Source organism: Chroicocephalus ridibundus, chromosome 7 (genome assembly GCF_963924245.1).
Source record: "Chroicocephalus ridibundus chromosome 7, bChrRid1.1, whole genome shotgun sequence".
In the NCBI taxonomy this organism is placed as follows: Eukaryota; Metazoa; Chordata; class Aves; order Charadriiformes; family Laridae; genus Chroicocephalus; species Chroicocephalus ridibundus.
In genome coordinates this window covers 55,281,346-55,301,061 of record NC_086290.1, presented here as the reverse complement: position 1 = coordinate 55,301,061, position 19,716 = coordinate 55,281,346, and the positions used below count along the sequence as shown (strand labels likewise).

The 19,716-nt window shown below is 45.0% G+C and overlaps 1 protein-coding gene across 1 annotated transcript; it reads left to right on the top strand.

The window, feature by feature from the left end:
• The first annotated feature begins 1,315 nt into the window (after positions 1 to 1,315).
• On the top strand, positions 1,316 to 15,082 carry SLC13A2 (solute carrier family 13 member 2). Its single transcript, XM_063341237.1, has 12 exons — positions 1,316 to 1,432; positions 4,596 to 4,724; positions 5,373 to 5,509; positions 6,626 to 6,825; positions 7,832 to 8,012; positions 8,273 to 8,395; positions 9,323 to 9,544; positions 9,647 to 9,738; positions 10,326 to 10,447; positions 12,213 to 12,374; positions 13,343 to 13,480; positions 14,225 to 15,082. Exons 1-12 carry the CDS (start codon positions 1,331 to 1,333, stop codon positions 14,354 to 14,356), a joined length of 1,740 nt encoding a protein of 579 aa, XP_063197307.1. The 5' UTR covers positions 1,316 to 1,330; the 3' UTR covers positions 14,357 to 15,082.
• Positions 15,083 to 19,716: the final 4,634 nt, after the last annotated feature.

Here is a 19,716-nt window from a genome sequence, read left to right as displayed (position 1 = left end):
ATGCTTGCAAGAGAGCTGTGAGTTGGCGCCTCTGACAACCGAAACCCCGCTCTTTTTCACTCATAAGCACGTTATCGAAAGAAAACAAGCCCCGGCAGAAAAGGGATGAGAGAGAGAAACCGCAGAAGCTCTTTGTGGGGCTGACATCAGATGACCTGATGTCTGTGCTTCTCTCTCTCTGCTCGAGGAAGCTATAAACTGCGCTGTGACAATTTATACCAATAAAATGGAAACGTTATCACCATTATCTGAAGCGTGCGCTTGCATCATCTGCTAAATAAAGGCATCAAAGACATTAACAAGACACTCCCTTTGGAACTGAAAACTTGCATTCCCTTCTGCCGTACTTACAGAACCAAGTAATCCGCTCCTTGCATTTTGTAAGTTTCTTGCAACTGGGACAAGAATTGCTGGTGATTTCCCAGTAGGTAATTTCCCCAGTGGGTAATTTCCCAATTTTTATTTTTTTTTTTCCTTTTTTTTTCCAATACATCCTGCAAGATCGGAGCGGTGAAAAAAATAAACAGCCCGATGTCTGCAGAGTGACGCGGCGCGGCCAAGTCTTTCCCAACGCGCCGAGATGGAACAGGCTGCGGCAGAGAGAGTCACCGGGTTCCCTCTTTGGCCCCGCGCCTTTCTCATAACACACTGCCACGGGGCAGGAACTGAGTCCTCACCAGCCCCAAACATTCCCCCCCACTGCTCTTTGAGTGGGAGAAAACGGGATTGTCGTGAGGGTCGCCCTCGGACCGCAGGAAGACGGGTGTCCCTGCTCTCGGCTGGGGAGGACAGTAAATCCCTTCCTGCGTGGGGACGCGATGCGGCACCTGGCGACAGGAGCTCTGCTCTAGCGGATTTTGCCACCCAGAGATTTCCTCAGCAAACGCAGTGGCGTTTGCGTAACGCTTCGTGTAGGCGTTTCTAATCGCTGTATTTGAGCGTTGCAGATGCAGACGGCGTTTTTCGGTACGCTACATATTTTTAAAACACTTTTCAACAATCATCCACAGAAGGCGTTATTAAAGAATAAAGTATAGGGGTTTTTTAAAGTGTAGGTCATTTCAGGATGCTTTTAACAAGCCTACTCGGTCCCCAAGGAGTTAATTCTCTCCTGGATTTACCAGTTATCAGGAAGATTGTCTTAAGAAAGTTCCTGGTCTGACACTCTTTTGCTGTCCCCTCCCTTCTTTGTTCTCTTCCTTCTTTCTCCGATTACAGTTCCAAAAACAACACCCAGTCTCCTGAGGTCAATGGTTAATATTCCCCGAGGGTTTATATAGCCGCCAGCGGCCGGGCCAGGGCCTTTCAGCACTGGGCTAGCTCCAGCACCATGGCTGGCTTCCTCCAGATGACACTGGCCTTCAGGAAATACCTGATCATCGTGCTCGTACCCATTCTGTTCCTTCCTCTGCCCCTGGCCATCCCTACCAAGGTAAGAACTCTCTGAATCGAATTTGAGAGCCAAATCTCTCCTCGGAGTGGTCCCTTTTAAGGGACAGAGCGGAAGAGAACGCGCAGATTCTCTCTCGGAGGCACTGCTTTCCTTTATTGCTTGAAGAGCTTGGGTTTTTTTCCTGAGCAGACCCCTTTGACTAGCGGTAGCGAGGGAATAGAAAAGCAGTGGGACACAGATGGATGAACAGCCACATCTGTGATTGCATATTGCAGGAGAATGCTCGGTGACATGCGATTTTGTAACTTCTGCTTTGCCTCTAACTGATTGAGCAAAGGACTTTCTATGCTGAAGCTCCTGTGTGTGAACCTAAGTTACAATCTAAGGCTCAATTTTAACCCCCCCTTCTGAATTTCTAAAAGTCTCCGGTCCACATCCTCTTTTAACTTTTTTCCTTGTTGTCGTTGCAAGATAGAAGAGGCATTTTTCTTGGTCAGATGGACAAGGCATTCTGGTACTTAAGGACAAAATAATATGTATTTCACTCTTTTTTTTTTTTTTTTTTTTAAAAGCGTATTTCTGTAAGAATCTTTCCAAACAACGATTTAAAATTCAAAATGTCAAGTTTTGGAAGACGCTTTGCTTAAGATTCCTTCAGAAAAAAAGCTAACTACAAAAAACCCCGTAGAAGGTATTTCCGAGACGTCGATGATTTCAATAGAGCCCCGTGAGCAGGCAGGGCGCCAGCCTTCTGCTGCTTCTTCACTCGGGCTTATTTCTCCCACTCCCAAATCTCTTCATGCAGAGAGATCTAATCTCTGCTCTTCAGGTCTCTCGTTACAGTCCCAGCATCATGAAATAGCTAATCCCAATCTCCTGTCACCGCTCTTTGCACATCAAGTCCTACCTCTTTCCTCTGGTCTCTGCCTGCCTGTCTCCTCATCCCACCGACTCCCAGTTCCTGCTCTCCTTCCCCAAGCTTCGTTCTTCCCTCCGCCAGCTCTTTTTTGCAGCTCCTTCTTCCTCACAGCTCTTTTTCTGAGCGTTATCAGAGGCTTCGGGAGCTTTGACCAGAGGATTGAAGGCAAAAATGACAGAGTGGCGCTGAACTTGAGGTGAAATGTGCTAACTGATCAGGCGTGTCCTCCTAGTCCTTTGCTATGCAAATAAAATAGCTGTAACACTTAAAAGCTTACTAAGAAGAAAAACAGAAAAAGTACTTTTTTTGCCAGTTAACTTTCCAGAGGCAAAAGAGTTACTGAAGTTAAGAGATCTTGATCAGAAAAGTTATAAGTAGCCAGAAAGAGAGAGATTTTTTTTTTTTTTTTCTTTTGTCCTGAGGCCACGAGTTCAAACCCACGCGCTGGAGTCATTGGTACCATACGATAAGCCCGTGGTATCGCCCGTGGAATGATCTGGCAGCCTTGGTTCAGTTCCTCTGGTTTCTGTGTAGTCGGCTACAACGCAAAAATCTAAAAATGTCCTGGACTTTTCCCTTTGCAACCTGTAAGAAGGTTCCTTGCCTTGGAATTGTGCATGGCGGCACTGCTAAGCAGGAAAAGCTGGTACCTCCGCAGGGAGAGTCGGAAGCAGGCAACTTACCGGATGGAATTTCACATTTTTCAATGCCGTTGAGCTATTAACCTGCCCTATAATGACATAGCTCTGGACACTAAACTATTACAAATGAGAGCAAACAATGCTAAAGATTTTGTCTAAAGACAGAGGAATGTCCCTACAGGACAACTGACCTCGCGAAAGGCCTTATTCCGGCTTTTACTGCGAGGCTGGAAGAGAATGGCACTGTGCCTGTGATACGTGTTCCAAAGCCCCGCTGGGGTCTCTCAAAAGGCACCCGTTGGCGTCTCTTGATAACAAAAACAGGAGAAAAATCATCGTCAAAATAGAAAATTGCTTTCAGAGCTTGGTGGGATGTATAATTAAGGTTCTTACTGCTCACATTCAAAAAATAAGCTCAAAAAGGCATCTTTTAACCTCTTCTGGAATCTCTTTCAGCTTTACTTCTCCAACCCCGCTGCCTTGGTAATTTACCACCCAGATTGCTATCTTCTTCCTTTTCTTTCCCGCCAGGCTGCTCAGCTCCCCTGTTCATCCCTTCCCTTCGCCAGCTCTGTAACTTCCATGCCATGGTCACAAGTCCTGACCGTGGTCAGAAGCATCACAAGTGTGACGTCCCCAGCCACTATTCCAGCTCCTTGGTTTAATCCTCTGCAATCCAGCCATTACAATTCCCATCTCTTCATTGTTTCCTCGATAAACATCACTACATTTTCATTCATACTGTCCAGTACGTTTTAGTGGACATCCTTGATCCAAGGCCACACAACCACCTCTTCCTTCCTTTGGATTTGAATGCGCCCATTCTCGTACCAGTTCCAAAACGAGGAGGGCACTGTAACCTGCAATGTTACATTTCCTTGCCTTCTTCATCAGCCCAGCCATATGAAAATCTGTTGTGACGTGTTATTTTGAACCTTTTTAGTGTATGGGACTGAGTTAAATATATTTACATGAAACTTGGAGCGGTTGTCCAAAGCGGAACTAAATCAGCGTACTCTCAGAAGAAGAGCCCATGAAATAGGGAATCAGACTTTCCTCAAAGAAACAAGTCAAAGTCAGCAGAAGCTGTGACCAGTTTGTCAGTGAGCCTTTCCAAGTCTGTAGTAAGCTAAAAATCCAACGAAAACTAGACAAAAGTATTTACAGTACAAGGAATCCAGGCTGGTGAAATTAGCTGGGGCTCACCTGGGCCATGTCCTGAACTATGCAGAGAAAAAGGTGGGAAAACCTCGACTGGACCAGGAACAACTTCTGCAACTCAAAGACAGAAATATATAAAAAGAAAATGCCACCATCAGCAAAATCGAGAGGCGTGTGCAGAGACAGCCCCTCCCTTATCACGAAGGGTTCAAAGTCATCAATTTGTTTCTTCACCGAAGTTTCTTGTTTGTCCCCACTGCAGGCCCCAATCTTTTCCTCACAGTTCTGACAAGGTTGTTGAACAGTTTGTGGGTTGATTAGGATCTGGGCAGGTAGGAGGCTAGACGGGAGAGAGAGACAGAAAATAGCCTTTTCTCAAATCCCTTTATCAGGCAATGAATGTAATTATGGGCTGTTGCCTTCCCAAAGCCTACGTGAGATGTACGGTCTGTTCTGACTGCGTGTACTCTTCCTCTGCCAGGAGGCCCAATGCGGTTACGTTATCATCGTGATGGCATTGTTCTGGTGCACGGAAGCCCTGCCGTTGGCGGTCACAGCTCTCTTTCCTGTCCTGCTCTTCCCACTCATGAATATCATGGATTCAACCACAGTAAGAGATCTTGCTCTATGCACCTTTGCCTATGTATTTATCGGTCAGCCTCTCTTATTCTGGGATTATTTCCAGGGTGATTTCTAGAGTGTGGTGCAAAGAGGAGAAAATTGTGCTATTGTTACACAGGGAATCGTCTGTTCTCTCCGTGGAACAGAACTTGCATGACCCTAGAGTGAACTCTGGGTGGAGCTGCTAATCTGAAATCACAGCAAATCACTGTTTAGGTCATAGAATTCATAGAATGGTTTGGGTTGGAAGGGACCGTAAAGATCATCTCGTTCCACGCCCCTGCCCTGGGCAGGGACACCTCCCACCAGCCCAGGTTGCTCCAAGCCCCGTCCAACCTGGCCCTGAACCCCTCCAGGGATGGGGCAGCCACAGCTTCTCTGGGCAACCTGGGCCAGGGGCTCACCACTCTCAGATTAAAGAGTTTATTCCTAATACCTAATCTAAATCTGCCCTCTCTCAGTTTCAAACCGCTCCCCCTCGTCCTGTTGCTGTAGGCCCTGATCAAGATCCCTCCCCATCTTCAATGGATTGCATAGTTACTGCGGGCTAATGTCTTCGGGACAAGATCCTCCCTCAGAAAACGTCTTCTCCCTGGGTTTCTTGTCACCGTTTTCTCTCCTGTATTCCATGTTCCAGGTCTGCCGGGAGTACCTGAAGGACACCAACATGCTTTTTATCGGGGGACTGCTGATGGCCATTGCTATTGAGAGCTGGGAGCTACACAAGCGCGTTGCTCTGCGGGTCTTGCTTATCACTGGTGTCAGACCAGCCCTGTGAGTAACAGTCGTGAAAACGCGGTGGGATGAAGGACTTTATGGCATTAATTCCTGTCTCTCCTGTGTGAACCTGTAAATCACGTCCTACAAATGCTTTTCTACAGCCCAAGTGAGTTAGTGCCTGAGCAAACCTTGCCCACGGGGATCCTGTGATGCGTTACACGCCTGGGGACTCTTTTTGGAATTCCAAATGGCTTCAGGCGGAGAAATAGCAGCAAGAGAGACAACTTGGAAAAGGCAAGGGTGCTGCTAGGCTCGGCCAGAAGCAGAGCTTTAGACAATCAGGACAGACTACAGCTGAAACATGGAAAACATCTACTCTCTAACTGTTATACGGATTGCAAAGAGAAGAGAAAATATGGGGATGCGTGTTTTGAAAGCAACAAATGTTCCCCCGACTAGAACTTTAAGCTACGCAGAGGCTACAGGGCCCCTATTTAATTTGTCTCAGATCATGAGGAGAGGGAATACTGAAGGAAATTACAAAGCAATAGAATAAAAATGCATACGAGATAAAGCCCTTTTCATCTAATATATAATCTGCATCTCATCTAAAGAGTAATTTTGAGACAAATAACACAGTAATACTGAAACAGGGATTAGAATTTTATACGAGTAGGAAGAGAATCTTAGATGAGAGAGGTGGGATAAAATTACAAAAAAAAAAAAAAAAAGAGAGAGAGATCAAGCCACCTTATGGCTTAAACTGATTGCCGTTTGGGATCAAATTCAGCTCGCAATTCCTCTGCAAAATATATGAAAACACGTGAATATGGGTTATTGAGATGATATGTCCTCCTCGGAAGCATGCAGAACAAGCAGGATACTGACTAGATAAACTCTGTGCTCCGAGGTACCGGCTCCCACTTCCCTCGCGTCAGGAATGTAAAAGCACAATTGGCTGAAACTGCAAAAAGAAAAATTTATGTTAAATCTTACTGTGACGGGGTGAGAGGAAGTGCGAGGTGGGAATTGCTTAAGCATTTCCCCACACCCAGCGTTTGTAACCAAAGCTTTCCAACAACAACAACAACAAAAAGGGGGGGAGGGAGGCGGGGGGGGCCATCGCAGCCCTGAGTTCTGAAGGGGCTCTTGGAAACCTTTTCATTTCAGGCTTCTCATGGGTTTCATGATCGTGACCGCCTTCCTGTCCATGTGGATCAGCAACACCGCCACCACTGCCATGATGGTCCCGATAGCACAAGCCGTGTTGGAACAGTTGCACAAGTCCGAAATGGAGTCGAGCGCAGCCGGCCACGGATATGAGAACATCAATAAAGCCTTTGAACTGCAGGAAGAGCCAACTAAATCAGGTATCTCCGAAGAAACGGAGGAAAAAGATGAGTGGGTTATGGGTGGTTTTTCTCTTTGGGATAATGGAGGATGACCTGGTGCCTTCTTCACTGTCATTACAGTCGCTAGTAAATTCTAAAAGCAGAACGTACGTAAAGCATCCCGACTGTGTCCGACAGCATTTACGAGGCTCTTCCGCGAACCGGAGAAAAGCACAGTTAAGAGCCACTGACTTGGCTGAAGTTAGAAATAGGCTGAAAATACGAAGCGATGATAACTAATCAATAAAACAACAACACGTATAAACTCCCCATTAGCTGAAGCCTTTATAGTAGGCTTGATATTGCCCAATATATTTCTGTTAGTTCACTTGTTACCTACTGTGGAATTTATCAGATAATAGGGAGTTCCCAAGGGAAGATTTCTGGCCTGTTTCATGCCAGAAGGTTAGGGATTAAAACAGTCTTTCTAATCCAAAGATTTACAATCATGCGACAATAATCTCTTTACCAGCTGTCTTGCCCTCTTCCCATCTTTGAGACAACTCAAGTGTTTCTGAACGTAAATCTCAGTGGGTGAGAATGTAAATCTCACCTCCGGCTCTCTTGGACTGGAAAGTAGTTGACCACAAAACGCCTGGTAAATCCGAATGTAAATCTCACCTGGTGCAGCCAGGTGCCGGTACAGAAGGAATTCCCTTCAGTCCAACTCCTCCGACTCTGTTGTACCTCCTGAACTCTTGTCCCGCCACGTGCAGGTCAGACATTGCCCTCGCCCACCAAGCAGTATGGTTGGACTTTATCACGCATTTCAACTTCTGAAAAACCGCTCTGCATCAAGACAACCAGTGAAAACGGACAGAAGATCAAAGCATTAACAGTGCCGGCCTTAAAATGAGGAAAATCTGGCTCCTTCAGCTTTGAGTCCGTTGTGTCCTCACCTTGAAATAACAAATTACACAGGCACAAGAGCTTTTCCTAGCTGCTCTACCTTCTGTAACTCTTTTGTTCCTGTCTTGGGACCTAGGTAACAGTCAAGTCCTGACAGTCGAGGAAGACAGAAAGGGAAATGAAAATCTGCTGGAGGAGAAGCACAAGAATTTCTCCAAGGGAATGTCTCTCTGTATTTGTTACTCGGCCAGTATTGGAGGGATTGCAACTCTGACTGGGACCACACCAAACCTGGTACTGCAAGGACAAGTTGATGAGTAAGTCTGGTTGAGTTCGGGATTACGTACCCGCTAAAGTCCGTCATTCTGCTACAGCTGACTGCCAGCCAACACCGAGAAGGAAAATATGAGTTTGGTAACTTTGTTGGGAAGTTAGCTTCCTTCCTTAGTGGGCCTCGCAGTACCTCCTCTTTTCTGAATCATTAACGAAGATTCATCTTCACAATGATGAAGATGAAGATCATCACGCAGAAGAGAGTGCACAATCTTGGATGCTAACAGCCATCTACATTTTACAGGCTCTTTCCCGATAACGGCAATATCATCAACTTTGCCTCGTGGTTCTCCTTTGCCTTCCCCACCATGATCGTGTTACTGGTTTTGACGTGGATTTGGCTGCAGATACTGTACCTGGGCTTTAAGTAAGTTCCCTTTACACACTCTGACAGAGCTGACGGGCCTCTGCGCAAGTGCTCATTATGTGGTATAACACAAGTAATATTATTATCGATAAGCCTATGCTTGAAAGTCAGACAGCAAGCGACAAAGTCCTCGCGTACAGCAGAGACCGGCACAACAGCGCGCTCAGTATCCGTTAAAATACCGCAACTTTTCCTCCGAGGAACCTGATCAAATCCCAGCCGAATATACCCTGTAGCTGAAAACAGGACGTTATAACTGCACGTAACCTGTTCTGCAGCATTGCTTTCGTGTCCTGAAAGATTGTTGCGCTTCAAATCAGGAAATCGATTTCTACGTCGAGCTGGTAAATACCTTTGTGCCGAGCGTTGCTGCAGAGCTGGAGGATGAGCACTGCGCCAGTTCCCGGTGCTGGTCACCCCGTACAACCAGCTTGCGTTACCTGTTTAACGCTTAGCCTATCCCTTTTGGATTACCCCCAACCTCCTTTCTTTTTAAACGGAAAGAGCACTGTAACACCTGACGTGGTACTTTCGTCTTCCAATTCCCGTTTTAAAATGTCTGCTTTTCTGTAGTTTTAAAAAGCCCGGCAACTGTTTACTTCCTGGTGACCATATAACCTTGTCAATCACACTAACATTGACATTATTTCCCCGTGTGTCCAGGTAGCACACCCATTTATCTTTAGATAACGAGCTTTTAGGGGTAGGAAGCTTCTTTCTGAGCATCTTGGCAGCACACAGGACAATGCAGTTACTACCCAACACCTACAGCTGCTGATGCTGCGATAATAATAATATATATAATTTCTACACGCATATATAAATACATCTATCTAAAAGACAATATGAGTGAGTATAAAATTTGGGTTCTTAACTCCGAGGGTCTCTGGCAAATTTCTCTGATATTTCTTCTCCATTTTTTTCTAGTTTTCAGAAGAATTTTGGTTGTGCTGGAGATGCCTCGGCAAAGGCTAAGGAGCAACGGGCCTATGACACCATCAAGGAAGAGAGCAGGAAATTGGGCTCAATGAAGTTTGCGGAAATAGCGGTTTTGATCCTCTTCATACTCCTGGTATTGCTCTGGTTTACAAGAGACCCCGGTTTCATACCAGGCTGGGCAACGGTTCTTTTCAACAAAAATGATACAAGGTACCGCCACTTCTCCTCCTCGCTCGGAATGAAAATGAAGTAGGCAAGATTTCACAGAAATGAGAACGCGGCTAGACTAAATATCTGACTGATCTCTTGCAGCTACGTCACTGATGCTACAGTTGCCATCTTCATTTCAGTTTTGCTGTTCATCATCCCTTCCGACATTCCTACCCGTGACAGAGAACGAACAGGTAAGTTTCCTGAAGGCATCAAAAATCACCTGTGGGAACAGGCACGCGGGAAGTTTTACGTTTTAGATTTACAAAGGAAATTTCAAACATTAATCCAGATTTCAAACTGCTCTTCCTGCACAGCTGCGGCTGTATGCTGTAGGCAAGGCAAGGCATATAAACCATAAAAGTTCTCTGTTTCTTCTAATTTAACTAAGTAGGAAACGCTTATCCTAGCAGGGTCCCAGACACTAGTAGACACATACGTAAAATCTTCTGAAGCTGGAATCTTCAGGAGAGACTACATGACTTAACACAGACACACACAGTTCTGCAGATATGTTGCCATGCTTTGAACTGACTCTTACCTTTATTCTACTATGTCTCTTGGAGCAGCTACAGATCATTCATTAGTGTTTTTGCAAGTCAAGTTTTAAAATCTTTGTTGATGAGGCTGCCATCATTTGCTTTAGGAGATAATTCCACAGTCTACTTGATCTTGCTGACAGAAGCGTTTCCTGATGTTCAGACTAAACTCACCTCCCACCAAGGAGTCCTCCTTTCTTCAGAGGGCGTAACGCGCCTTACAAAATCTTTTTGGATTTCAGGCAGCAAGTCAAAGATCCCAACACCTCCAGCTCTCTTGGACTGGAAAACAGTTCACCAGAAAATGCCGTGGAACATTGTGTTTCTGCTGGGAGGTGGCTTTGCCTTAGCCAAAGGCAGTGAGGTAACATTCCTCTGCTTACCTGGTATTTGCCTCTTCCCGGGGTGTCTTCCATCTCGCTTTTCAGGCGTGCTCTCCCAGAACACAAGAGGGCACGCTGGGAGCACCGAACGCGCCTTTCCGCAGGTCGCGGCAGTAGGACAGACTCCACCATCCTTAGGAGGGGTCCTGTCATTAGAACAAATCTCTGTCATTGCTTATGCAGCTGGGACGGTACCACCAATCAAGGCAGCATGATTAACTCTGTTTCTAGAAAAGCACATTATTAAGAAACTACCCCAATACATTAAAGGTTCTATTAAAAAAAAAAAAATCTTAATTCATGTGACAAGCATGCGGAGATATTGTGCCCAGAATGGGTGTCCAAACTGTTTCAAACGAACTGCTTATGGAAATATGATTTAAATTAAACTACTAGAAGACAAATGTAGAGCAGGCTAGAGAACCTTCAGGAGCAGATAAAAACGTCTGGCTGTCAGACTGAAGGATGTACTGATGTGCTTCTGCAGCCACCCGCCAGGAGCCCAGTGCTACAAATTATTTTTCGGTAATGACTAAGGTGATGGAACAGACAACACATTTATTAAATCTGTAGACAATGAAAAAGAAATAAATTGGAAAAGGCTTCAAGTACCTGGAAATACTAGTTTAGAACTCAAAGATCACAATGACCTGTAAAAGGGTTTCTAGAAAACAAGGAAGCAACTCAATATAGGAAATAGGAAGAAATAACCAAGTATTGCAACTGCAGGAAGTGGAAATGACTGGATAAGTTTTAAAGCTGCTTATACACCTTATTCTAGTCGACGTTTATACATTGCTACCAAGGAAAAAGCAAACAACTGGGAACTACAGGTAGAGCCATCATACACAAGACATGTAAAATATACTCCTTCCACTCAGGACTGGCAAGTCCTCAGGAACAGTGACGTATTCAGTCTTGGATATCGGTCTTCAACAACACGGGGGCTGTACGAAGAAGGTTTAGAGGAAGGTAGTAAGAACGATCGTATCTCTGGGAAGCATGTTTGGCAGAGGAAATGTTCAAGAAATTACATTAATTTATTCTAGAATAAGTCATCAAATACATACAGGCTGCTGCAAGAAAGGAAGACAGTACACTCTTGCAACGCGGGTTGCAAAACCAGTAAGCAGGCTAGGCCATAATGCATGAAGCAGCAGGACAGGCACAGTTTGGATATGTTCTCTTGAGGAGAACAGCTGAATAATAATGATGCCCAAACTGGAGCCCAGAACGACAGGGAAGATGATGGTATTTTTCAGTGACTGAGAAGGTTGAAAGGTACAAAAACCTCCAGAGAGTTGATCAAGATCTCAGACAATGGGATGAAGTTACCTTAAATCGCAAGAATATCTGCCAGGATACAGGAAAGCGTTTTAGGAAGATTTTTTGTTTAGATTCAAAAGAAAGTTTAGATTCATTAGCTCTGTTCAGCTAATGGCCTGAACAGAGAAATAATTATTTGCTATCAATAACGTACTGTAAATCATCTTCTTTCTACAAGATACTGCAGTATCTTCTTCTTTCAAATTCTTTGGAAGGGAAGGCACGTTTATTTTTATTTAACTTCCTGAATTATCCTGTCTGTGAGCATCACCTCTTACATGTTTTTCTACAGAAAGCGGTTTGTATGAGAACTCCTGTAAGAAGGGAAGGGAGAACTGGGATGAGAAACGTAATTGGGCTGGGATGTGACCATTTTTCCTCCAGCCTACCGTCTCGACAGACCTCTTTCCTCTGTTGCAGGAATCTGGTCTGTCTGCGTGGTTAGGTACCAAACTGACTCCTCTGCAGCAAATCCCTCACCCAGCTATCGCTCTCCTGCTGTGCCTCCTCATCGCCACGTTCACGGAGTGCACCAGCAACGTGGCCACCACCACCCTCTTTCTCCCTATTCTGGCTTCAATGGTAAGTCCCAGCGTTTCAAAATACTCTTATAAGAACAGCTTTCAACTCTTCTCCGAGCATAAATCTGCTCAATTACAAAAACAAACCGGCCGACGTAGCCAAGCACTGGTTCATCCATCAGCTCAGGAATACAAGACTTAAAATATACATAGATGTACGTGCGTGCATATATATCCACACACGCTGTGCCTAGTTCAACCTTCCTAAAATCATTGCCGGTGAAAAGTAAAGGGATTAAATTCATTGGCATATTAGACGTCGCCTTCTGGCCTAAACAACCTCGTGAGGTCACTGCCAGCTGTACTTGTTTTTTCCTATTTGTTCTGCACAGAGACCGCAACAGCAGCAGCATTTGCTTCCCTGCAACATTCCATTACCGTATTTCACTCCGACCACTCGCCTTCCAGAAGTCTCGGAAGGCGATAGCATTAGTCGAGCTCCATGACCTAATTTGGACTTTTGCATTTCCGCAGGAGATCCCTGTTGCTGGGGTAGACGTAGTTCTGCAGTGTGAAAAGCTGGTTCCAGACAGAAACTGGAATAAGCTCCACCAAAACCTTCTTGCACAGGCTTCAGCTCACCCCTAAACTGATCCGCTCACCTTCACCGTTTGGGCTGCCCCGTTTCCCATGATAATTTAATTTTGTTCTTAACCAGTTTGAAGCCACTCTACATTTTTTTTCCTGGTTTTAGAGTTGAATACCACCATTATTACTAATTCATACGGCGGCGGTGATCAGATTCCACAATCAGGAACACAAAGCACTGACCACAAAATCAATCCTTGCATTTGCTGCGTAAAAGCATTGGCTGGAAGTTTCTAAAGCAGAACCAAAACAAGAGTGGCTGCAGTGTTTGTGAAAGAACGAGGTTTCTGACGTGGGCAAATACGACCAGCCTTCTGCCGAAAGATTTCTGTGCATTTCTCTATATCGAAACCATCACCTTTCCTCTCCCTTCTCTTACAGGCTGAAGCGATCTGCCTTAATCCCCTCTATGTCATGCTGCCCTGTACGCTTTCTGCATCGTTGGCGTTCATGCTCCCAGTGGCCACTCCTCCCAACGCCATTGTCTTCTCGTATGGACAGCTCAGGGTTATCGATATGGTGAGCAAAAGCACATTCTTTTCAGAATTTCCACCGCTAGTTTCGACCTTTCCTTTTTCTAATATTGGTTCTTCTTGAAAGAGCGTCAGAAAACTCACTGTGCTCAGCTAAAGTCAAATGGAAAGAACAACAGACACGTGTGAATTAATAAAGAGCCTTAAAAAAATGCCATTGAGCTTTTGGAAAACACCCAAGGCCTCCTGAAGATGTTCCAACACGAGCTTGCTGTCAGTGAGAAATGGGAATGTCTGACTGATCCAAAAGCCCGAATGTAGATCACAGGGATGTCCAAGAGGACTATCATCTGGGCGGTCCTTCTGCAGGGACGAGGGGAAAGCCGCGCACATCTCACTAGGCTGCCCTGGTGCCCTTTCTCAATATGTTAAGGGAAGACGTACAAGGGTGCCACGTCTCAATAACTTCTCTAATTTATAATTGATCCAAGAAGAAATTCAAAGTAACATTAGAGACAGATGCTGGGTCAGAAGTGAAAGTCCTACCCAAGCGGATTAAAAGGCTTTCAGGACTTCTCGTTTAAGAGTTTTATCCCGTGGCAACTCATTTTCCCCTAATACAAATTACATTTGTGAAGAAAATCAGCGTAAATGTAATTTCATGGAGTTCTGCTGGAGCTGTGAAAAAAGGCCAAAGAGAAAATCTAACCATACGAACAGTCCTAATCAGCAGGAAAGGAAAAAAAGAGTACTCAGTTCAACTAATAACCCTTCTCTTTTATAATTCTAGGCCAAAGCTGGGTTCATACTCAACATCCTCGGAGTTCTGACGATAACTCTAGCCATCAACACCTGGGCCTCATCTTTGTTCCAACTGGAAACTTTCCCATCTTGGGCAAACAGGTCAGGTACCTGCCCGTAACACGGGGAGGCAGAGGAACCCACAACAATTTCTGTTAGAACTGCAATGAGAGCAAGACTATCACCTACACCAGTTTTGCCGAGGCAGCGGGTAAGAGACAGGCCTGTTTCCGTGGAAAAGGACAAGCCACCTACAAGCAAAATCATTCCGTTGATAACAGCAATAAAATTGCCTAACAGCGCGGCTCAGCAGGCAATTTCGTTACCCCGGCAGTAAGACGAGGTAACCTTTGGCTTTTCAACTCTTCCAGGGATCTTGAGTTTTGCTGTCTCAGCAGGGGTAGATTTCCCCCGAGTATTAGCCACATCGCTTTGCCAGCTCCGCCTGTAAAGTCTGAAACGTGCAGTGAGAAAGAAGAGAGGGGTGTGAATAGAAAGGGAAGGACTCTGCGTTCCTCATTTCATGCATCTAACTGTGTATTGTCACACAAGTAATAGGAATATCCACCCGTATAAGAGTATGCAGGCCTCCGCGTACGTGTTCAAAATGTACGCGATCGTTATATACTCTACGGGCATTCACAGCAAGGCGCCTGCTGTATGATTACAGGCAAATCACATACTGCCAGCCCGTTCTATTACTTGGAAACATATTTATTTGCAGTCCCCTTGTTATGAATGTGAAAGACCATTTTTCCCTAGAATATTTGTCCCGTTGTTATTTATGGAAGATTACAGCCTCCAAGGTCGTGACAAGAATGGCAATATTCTCTCGAGAAGGGGAGAATCCCTGCGTCCTAAAATATATATGATTGAATTAAAGGTGTTTTTTTTCTGTATCCCCCGTGTTATGGAGATTTTTCCTACTATATATCACCGCTTCTCGTTCTGTCTTCCACATGTCAACTGCTTGTCTGTGTGGTTCCTTAAGGTATCTTGAAATAATCAGAGAAGTTAACATAATAGATTTTCTCTTATCAGTAAAGTATTAATTACTTTATTACTATTAGTCTCATTTTCTTGGACTCTCAAAACCAAGACCTTCCTTTCCAAAGGCCCCTAATACAATTAACTGTTTAATCCCTATTCCGCTGGAATGGACTTCCAGTAGCACGTAGGCTCCTAACGACCAAACTGGAATATCCAAAGACACTTTACTAAATCAAGCACTTGGTACCATAAATGATACAATCCCTGTCCCTGACCTTTGCACCAAATGCTTTGTTCCGTTCTTGCCGAAGCCGTGCACAACGTGTATCGCATTTCTGAAATCCCACCTGAACCATCACGGTTGAATGAGTGTGAACAGGAGTGAACTGCACTCTAGAGTAGTACGTAAGCTTTTCGAAATCTTTCTTCTCACTATCTCTGTCCTAATTACTAGGAGACGAGGACAAAGCGCCGCCTACATTTGATTTATAAAATGTTAGAATTCACTGACCTGCAGTAGCTTCTTTCCAGTTCCGACTGCCAAGACAACTCTGGTATCTGCTGACCACGGACTCCCTTTGCACTGACACCTTCACCGGCCTGACAAGCACAGCTGCTCTGCAAAATCACCGTCCCAGAAAGAACAGCCTGCTATTAACCCTTCAGTGTTTTGACTTGATATGTCAAATCCGTATAGATCCAATAGATCAAATCTCCACAGCACAAGAAGGAAGGACATTTATTCTCTTTTGCTAATGAGCTCCTGGGTAATTGATTTCAATCACATAATGACTTGCTCAGGTCACTGCCAAACCACTCGCCTTCTTTCCCTTTGCATTGACCCCTATCAAATAACATCCAAACCTGCCTAAATATTTTTATTATCCTGCTCGCCCTGTGCCCGAGCACCCGACAAAACGGCAAACCCAAGCAGCTGATTTGCTGCAAACCTCTCCCTTCTTTGCTCTTTGTCTGCAGCATCAGGGCGGCGTGCGCAGCTTTTGTTTGCTTTTTGTTTTCTTTGAAATACTTGCAACGTAGTTTACATGCCCTTCTCAATTACTGCTTAGCTAAGCAGGAAATGCTGAATTCTTATAACATTTCCCGACAGCCTCTCCTTCCAGCCCTTTAAAACTGTGTTATGATTCTTTGAAGTCTTCTCTATTAGTCCACATTATTCAGAGGCTGTGGTGTGCCTAAGTACCTGCAGGAGCACAGGTGCAATCTTTATGGCAATCTCCAGAAGAAAGAAGAGAGACGTCAAGTAGCACAGGGTGTCGCGGGGGCCAAGGCAATAACGCTGGGTGTTCCGTGCTCATTAGCACGCACGAGTACAGAAAGCTGAGAGACTTAACCAAAAAATGGCTGCAGCGAAAGTTGACTCGAGGGCTGTACAAACGCCCGGCTTCCAGAAGAAGACAGGCCAAAAGCTGTCGGCTGCAGACACGGAAGAAAAGCTAACAATAACACCGGGACATAAAGAGAACGGGAAATTTCCTTAATAGTTTCCACCTCGGAGGGACGGTAGTAGCAAATACGCACCGGGCAGCACTGATTGCCTTGGGTGTGTCTGAGCGCAGGAGCAGTTGAGGTGCAGCTAAATATAGTGTGCTTGTGCAAAAAACCAGTAACACCATTAAAAACGTTCATAATTTTCTAAACAAAGCAGGTAGAAAGTGTTTCTGAGCCCCATTATTACACGGATCACCTTTGAAGGGTGGTTCCCCATTATGTTTCCAGATAGTGCCCTCAAGGAGTGGCTCGATTTCCCATTGTGCGATCAAATTTCACAATCTTCTGTGAAACTGCCAGCTCAGCACCTGCTGGAGTTCGGTGTGATTTCCAATGCAGCTCTTCATTTCTGAGTTGACACCGCGTTTGTTTTACATAAGAGTGGCGAGCGATAAATTTGTTAATGCGCAGGGGCCGTCTGCCTTCTCGCCTTGCCTCCTCTAACAAAGCAAGTGCTCTACAAAACCGCAAAATACAGGTTTCCCACAGTAGATGCCGGTGAGTAAGTGGGTGACTCGCAGTCGCCTCCTCCATTTTCCCCGGAGTTATGGTGCTGCCTCGCCTTGCCCAGACACACGCGCGCACACACACACGACTTCTACAGGCACATACATGTACACCGAAGAGAAGATGAAGGACTTATCCTGGTAAACATACACATTTCTGCGACACGTGACCACACCAGAAAACCAGAGGAATTTCTAGAGCGATGAAAACAGCTCCCATTTGAGAAAGCCACTTCCATCGTAAACATCTGGACATGAGTTTGTAAAGCGGCACGTAGGTGACGCAAGGATCACTTCATCAAGCACCGGGATCGTAAACGGCCTTCACAGGACACGCGGCAATTTCAAAGCCAAAAGAGGATAAAGCCGGCCTGTCTTTTTAACCCTCAAGTTGGTTTGGAGAAACCAAAAATTTGCTCCCAGTCACTTAAAAGCTATCAAAATGAGCTTCAAGGAAGCCTCGCTGTACAGAGCTGAAACCTTGACATGGATCTAGGTCCTTCAATTGAATTCCTAAGCTTTCATTTGAGGGGAAAAAAAAAAAAAAAAGCCAAAAAACCCCCACACAACCAAAAAACTGCTTTGAAGGAAGCCTTAGCATATAACGGGCATAAAACAATTCTCAAAAATGCAACAAATATTTTCAGAAAACAGAATGCAAACCAACAGAAACACGAAGGTCGTGTTTTATCCAATAGTCATCAGCACGTATGTAAATACGGAGCTTTCTCCAGAAGCTGTAAGAGCAGTTCCACTCTCGTCCCTGGAGGTGATTCCTCCCTCTGATAACTATGGCACGTTGGCAGGAGCGCGTGTCTTAGTGCAAAACTTCAACTCCCTCCATTTGGCGTATTTATTTAGGACCGCAACTCTTTGCTCTCAATTAGCACGTTGCTTTTAGCGTTTGCAAAGGCAGAGACGGAGTTTTAGAATTTCTGCAATGATGAATGGCCAAATAAAGAACAGAAACTAGAAATACAAGGACTTCGGAAATACATAACTTTAAATCATTAAGGAATTTCACAACCCTCAATTCTTTCTCCAACACGGAACCAATAAAACTATTTACAACTTGATTCACTGAACATTATGATTTGAGTTAGTAATGACCAAGGTGCCAAAGCCTGGAAATGAAGTGGTTTGAATGTACTAATCACCCGCTGTCCAAAATAACAACTGTTTAATAGAACTTAATCGCTACTGTCAATGCTGTGCATTTTCTCCTATTAAAGAAACATTTAATATTATTTATCCTTTAATCATACTAACAGACGGAAAACGTCAAGTTGCTACTCCGGACATACAGATTCCCTTGCCGTGTGCCATCTAGTGGCTGCAGGTTCCCTACCAAGGCATGCCCAAAATTCCCAAATCCAGGCCAAGCATCTAGTCTGGGGTCGATTTGCCTCGGAAAACATCCTTAAATAGCTAAAGGGAAAGGAACGGAAGAGGAGGAACGCTTTTCAAAGGCAGCGCGTGACAGCGTAGCTGCAAAATGAGAAATACATGCGTCGACCCAGGTAAACGAAAAGTGATCGAAATTGTCAAAAAAGAAAAAAAAGAAACCCAAGCCACAAATTGACTCGAAAATAGAGAAGGGAGAGAACGGTTAATTCAAGGGTTCAACACTCACATATTGTTATGTGTGATTTAGATCAGACCAGACGCAGCTGCAAGGCTCAGCCCTTGCGTGCCTGTGCCAGGTGTCTGTCCTGATAAATCGTTAGCCGTGACTATTTTTAGATGGCACCGTCCTTGAAATATGAACATTACGCATGATCAACATACAAACTTTACTCTGCTTCGAGTTGATACTCTTCAGCCGGCCTTAGGTTGGCGTCAAGGTTCTCCTGCCAACCCAGCAGGGTTACAGGGATTTCCTTGTTTCCTTTGATCCCTGCCCAGCCTATGAGAAGCGGAGCAACTTCAAGTTTTCCCAATACCCGCCACTGGCACCAAGGGCTTTCCATGCTTTGGAAGGCAACGCAAAGCCCTTAGGACAGCAAACTTCATCAATTCTGCTGGGTCGCAGAGCCGCTCGGTTCGTTCCATAAAGCAAAAGGAAAAGCGGTCAGAGCTGTCCGTAAAACGAATGTCCATATTACTACGGCGTTGCACAACGTTGGAAGCGCAAGCTGTGTGCAGGAGCAGCAGGGGAACGGCCCCGGTACAGTTACCTCTCACGGCACCGGCTCTCCTGGTTCCTATCAAGGGGATCTTCGACAGCGAGCAGCGGTTACTCCGGAGCAGTTGTAGCGACTCCAAAGGGAAAGTCACATTTCCCTTTTTGCTGGAGGACTATCCTGATGAGACTTGCCAGAAAATTAGAAAATTCAAAAGGATCCTCTTTTTTTTTGTTTGTTTGTTTTTTTTTTTTTTGAGATGTCTGTCACCCGAAGGGAGTTTGAATTTTCCTCCTCATTCTTACCTCTGGCAACATCATTCCTGCTACGTGAAACATGCCATCATAAAT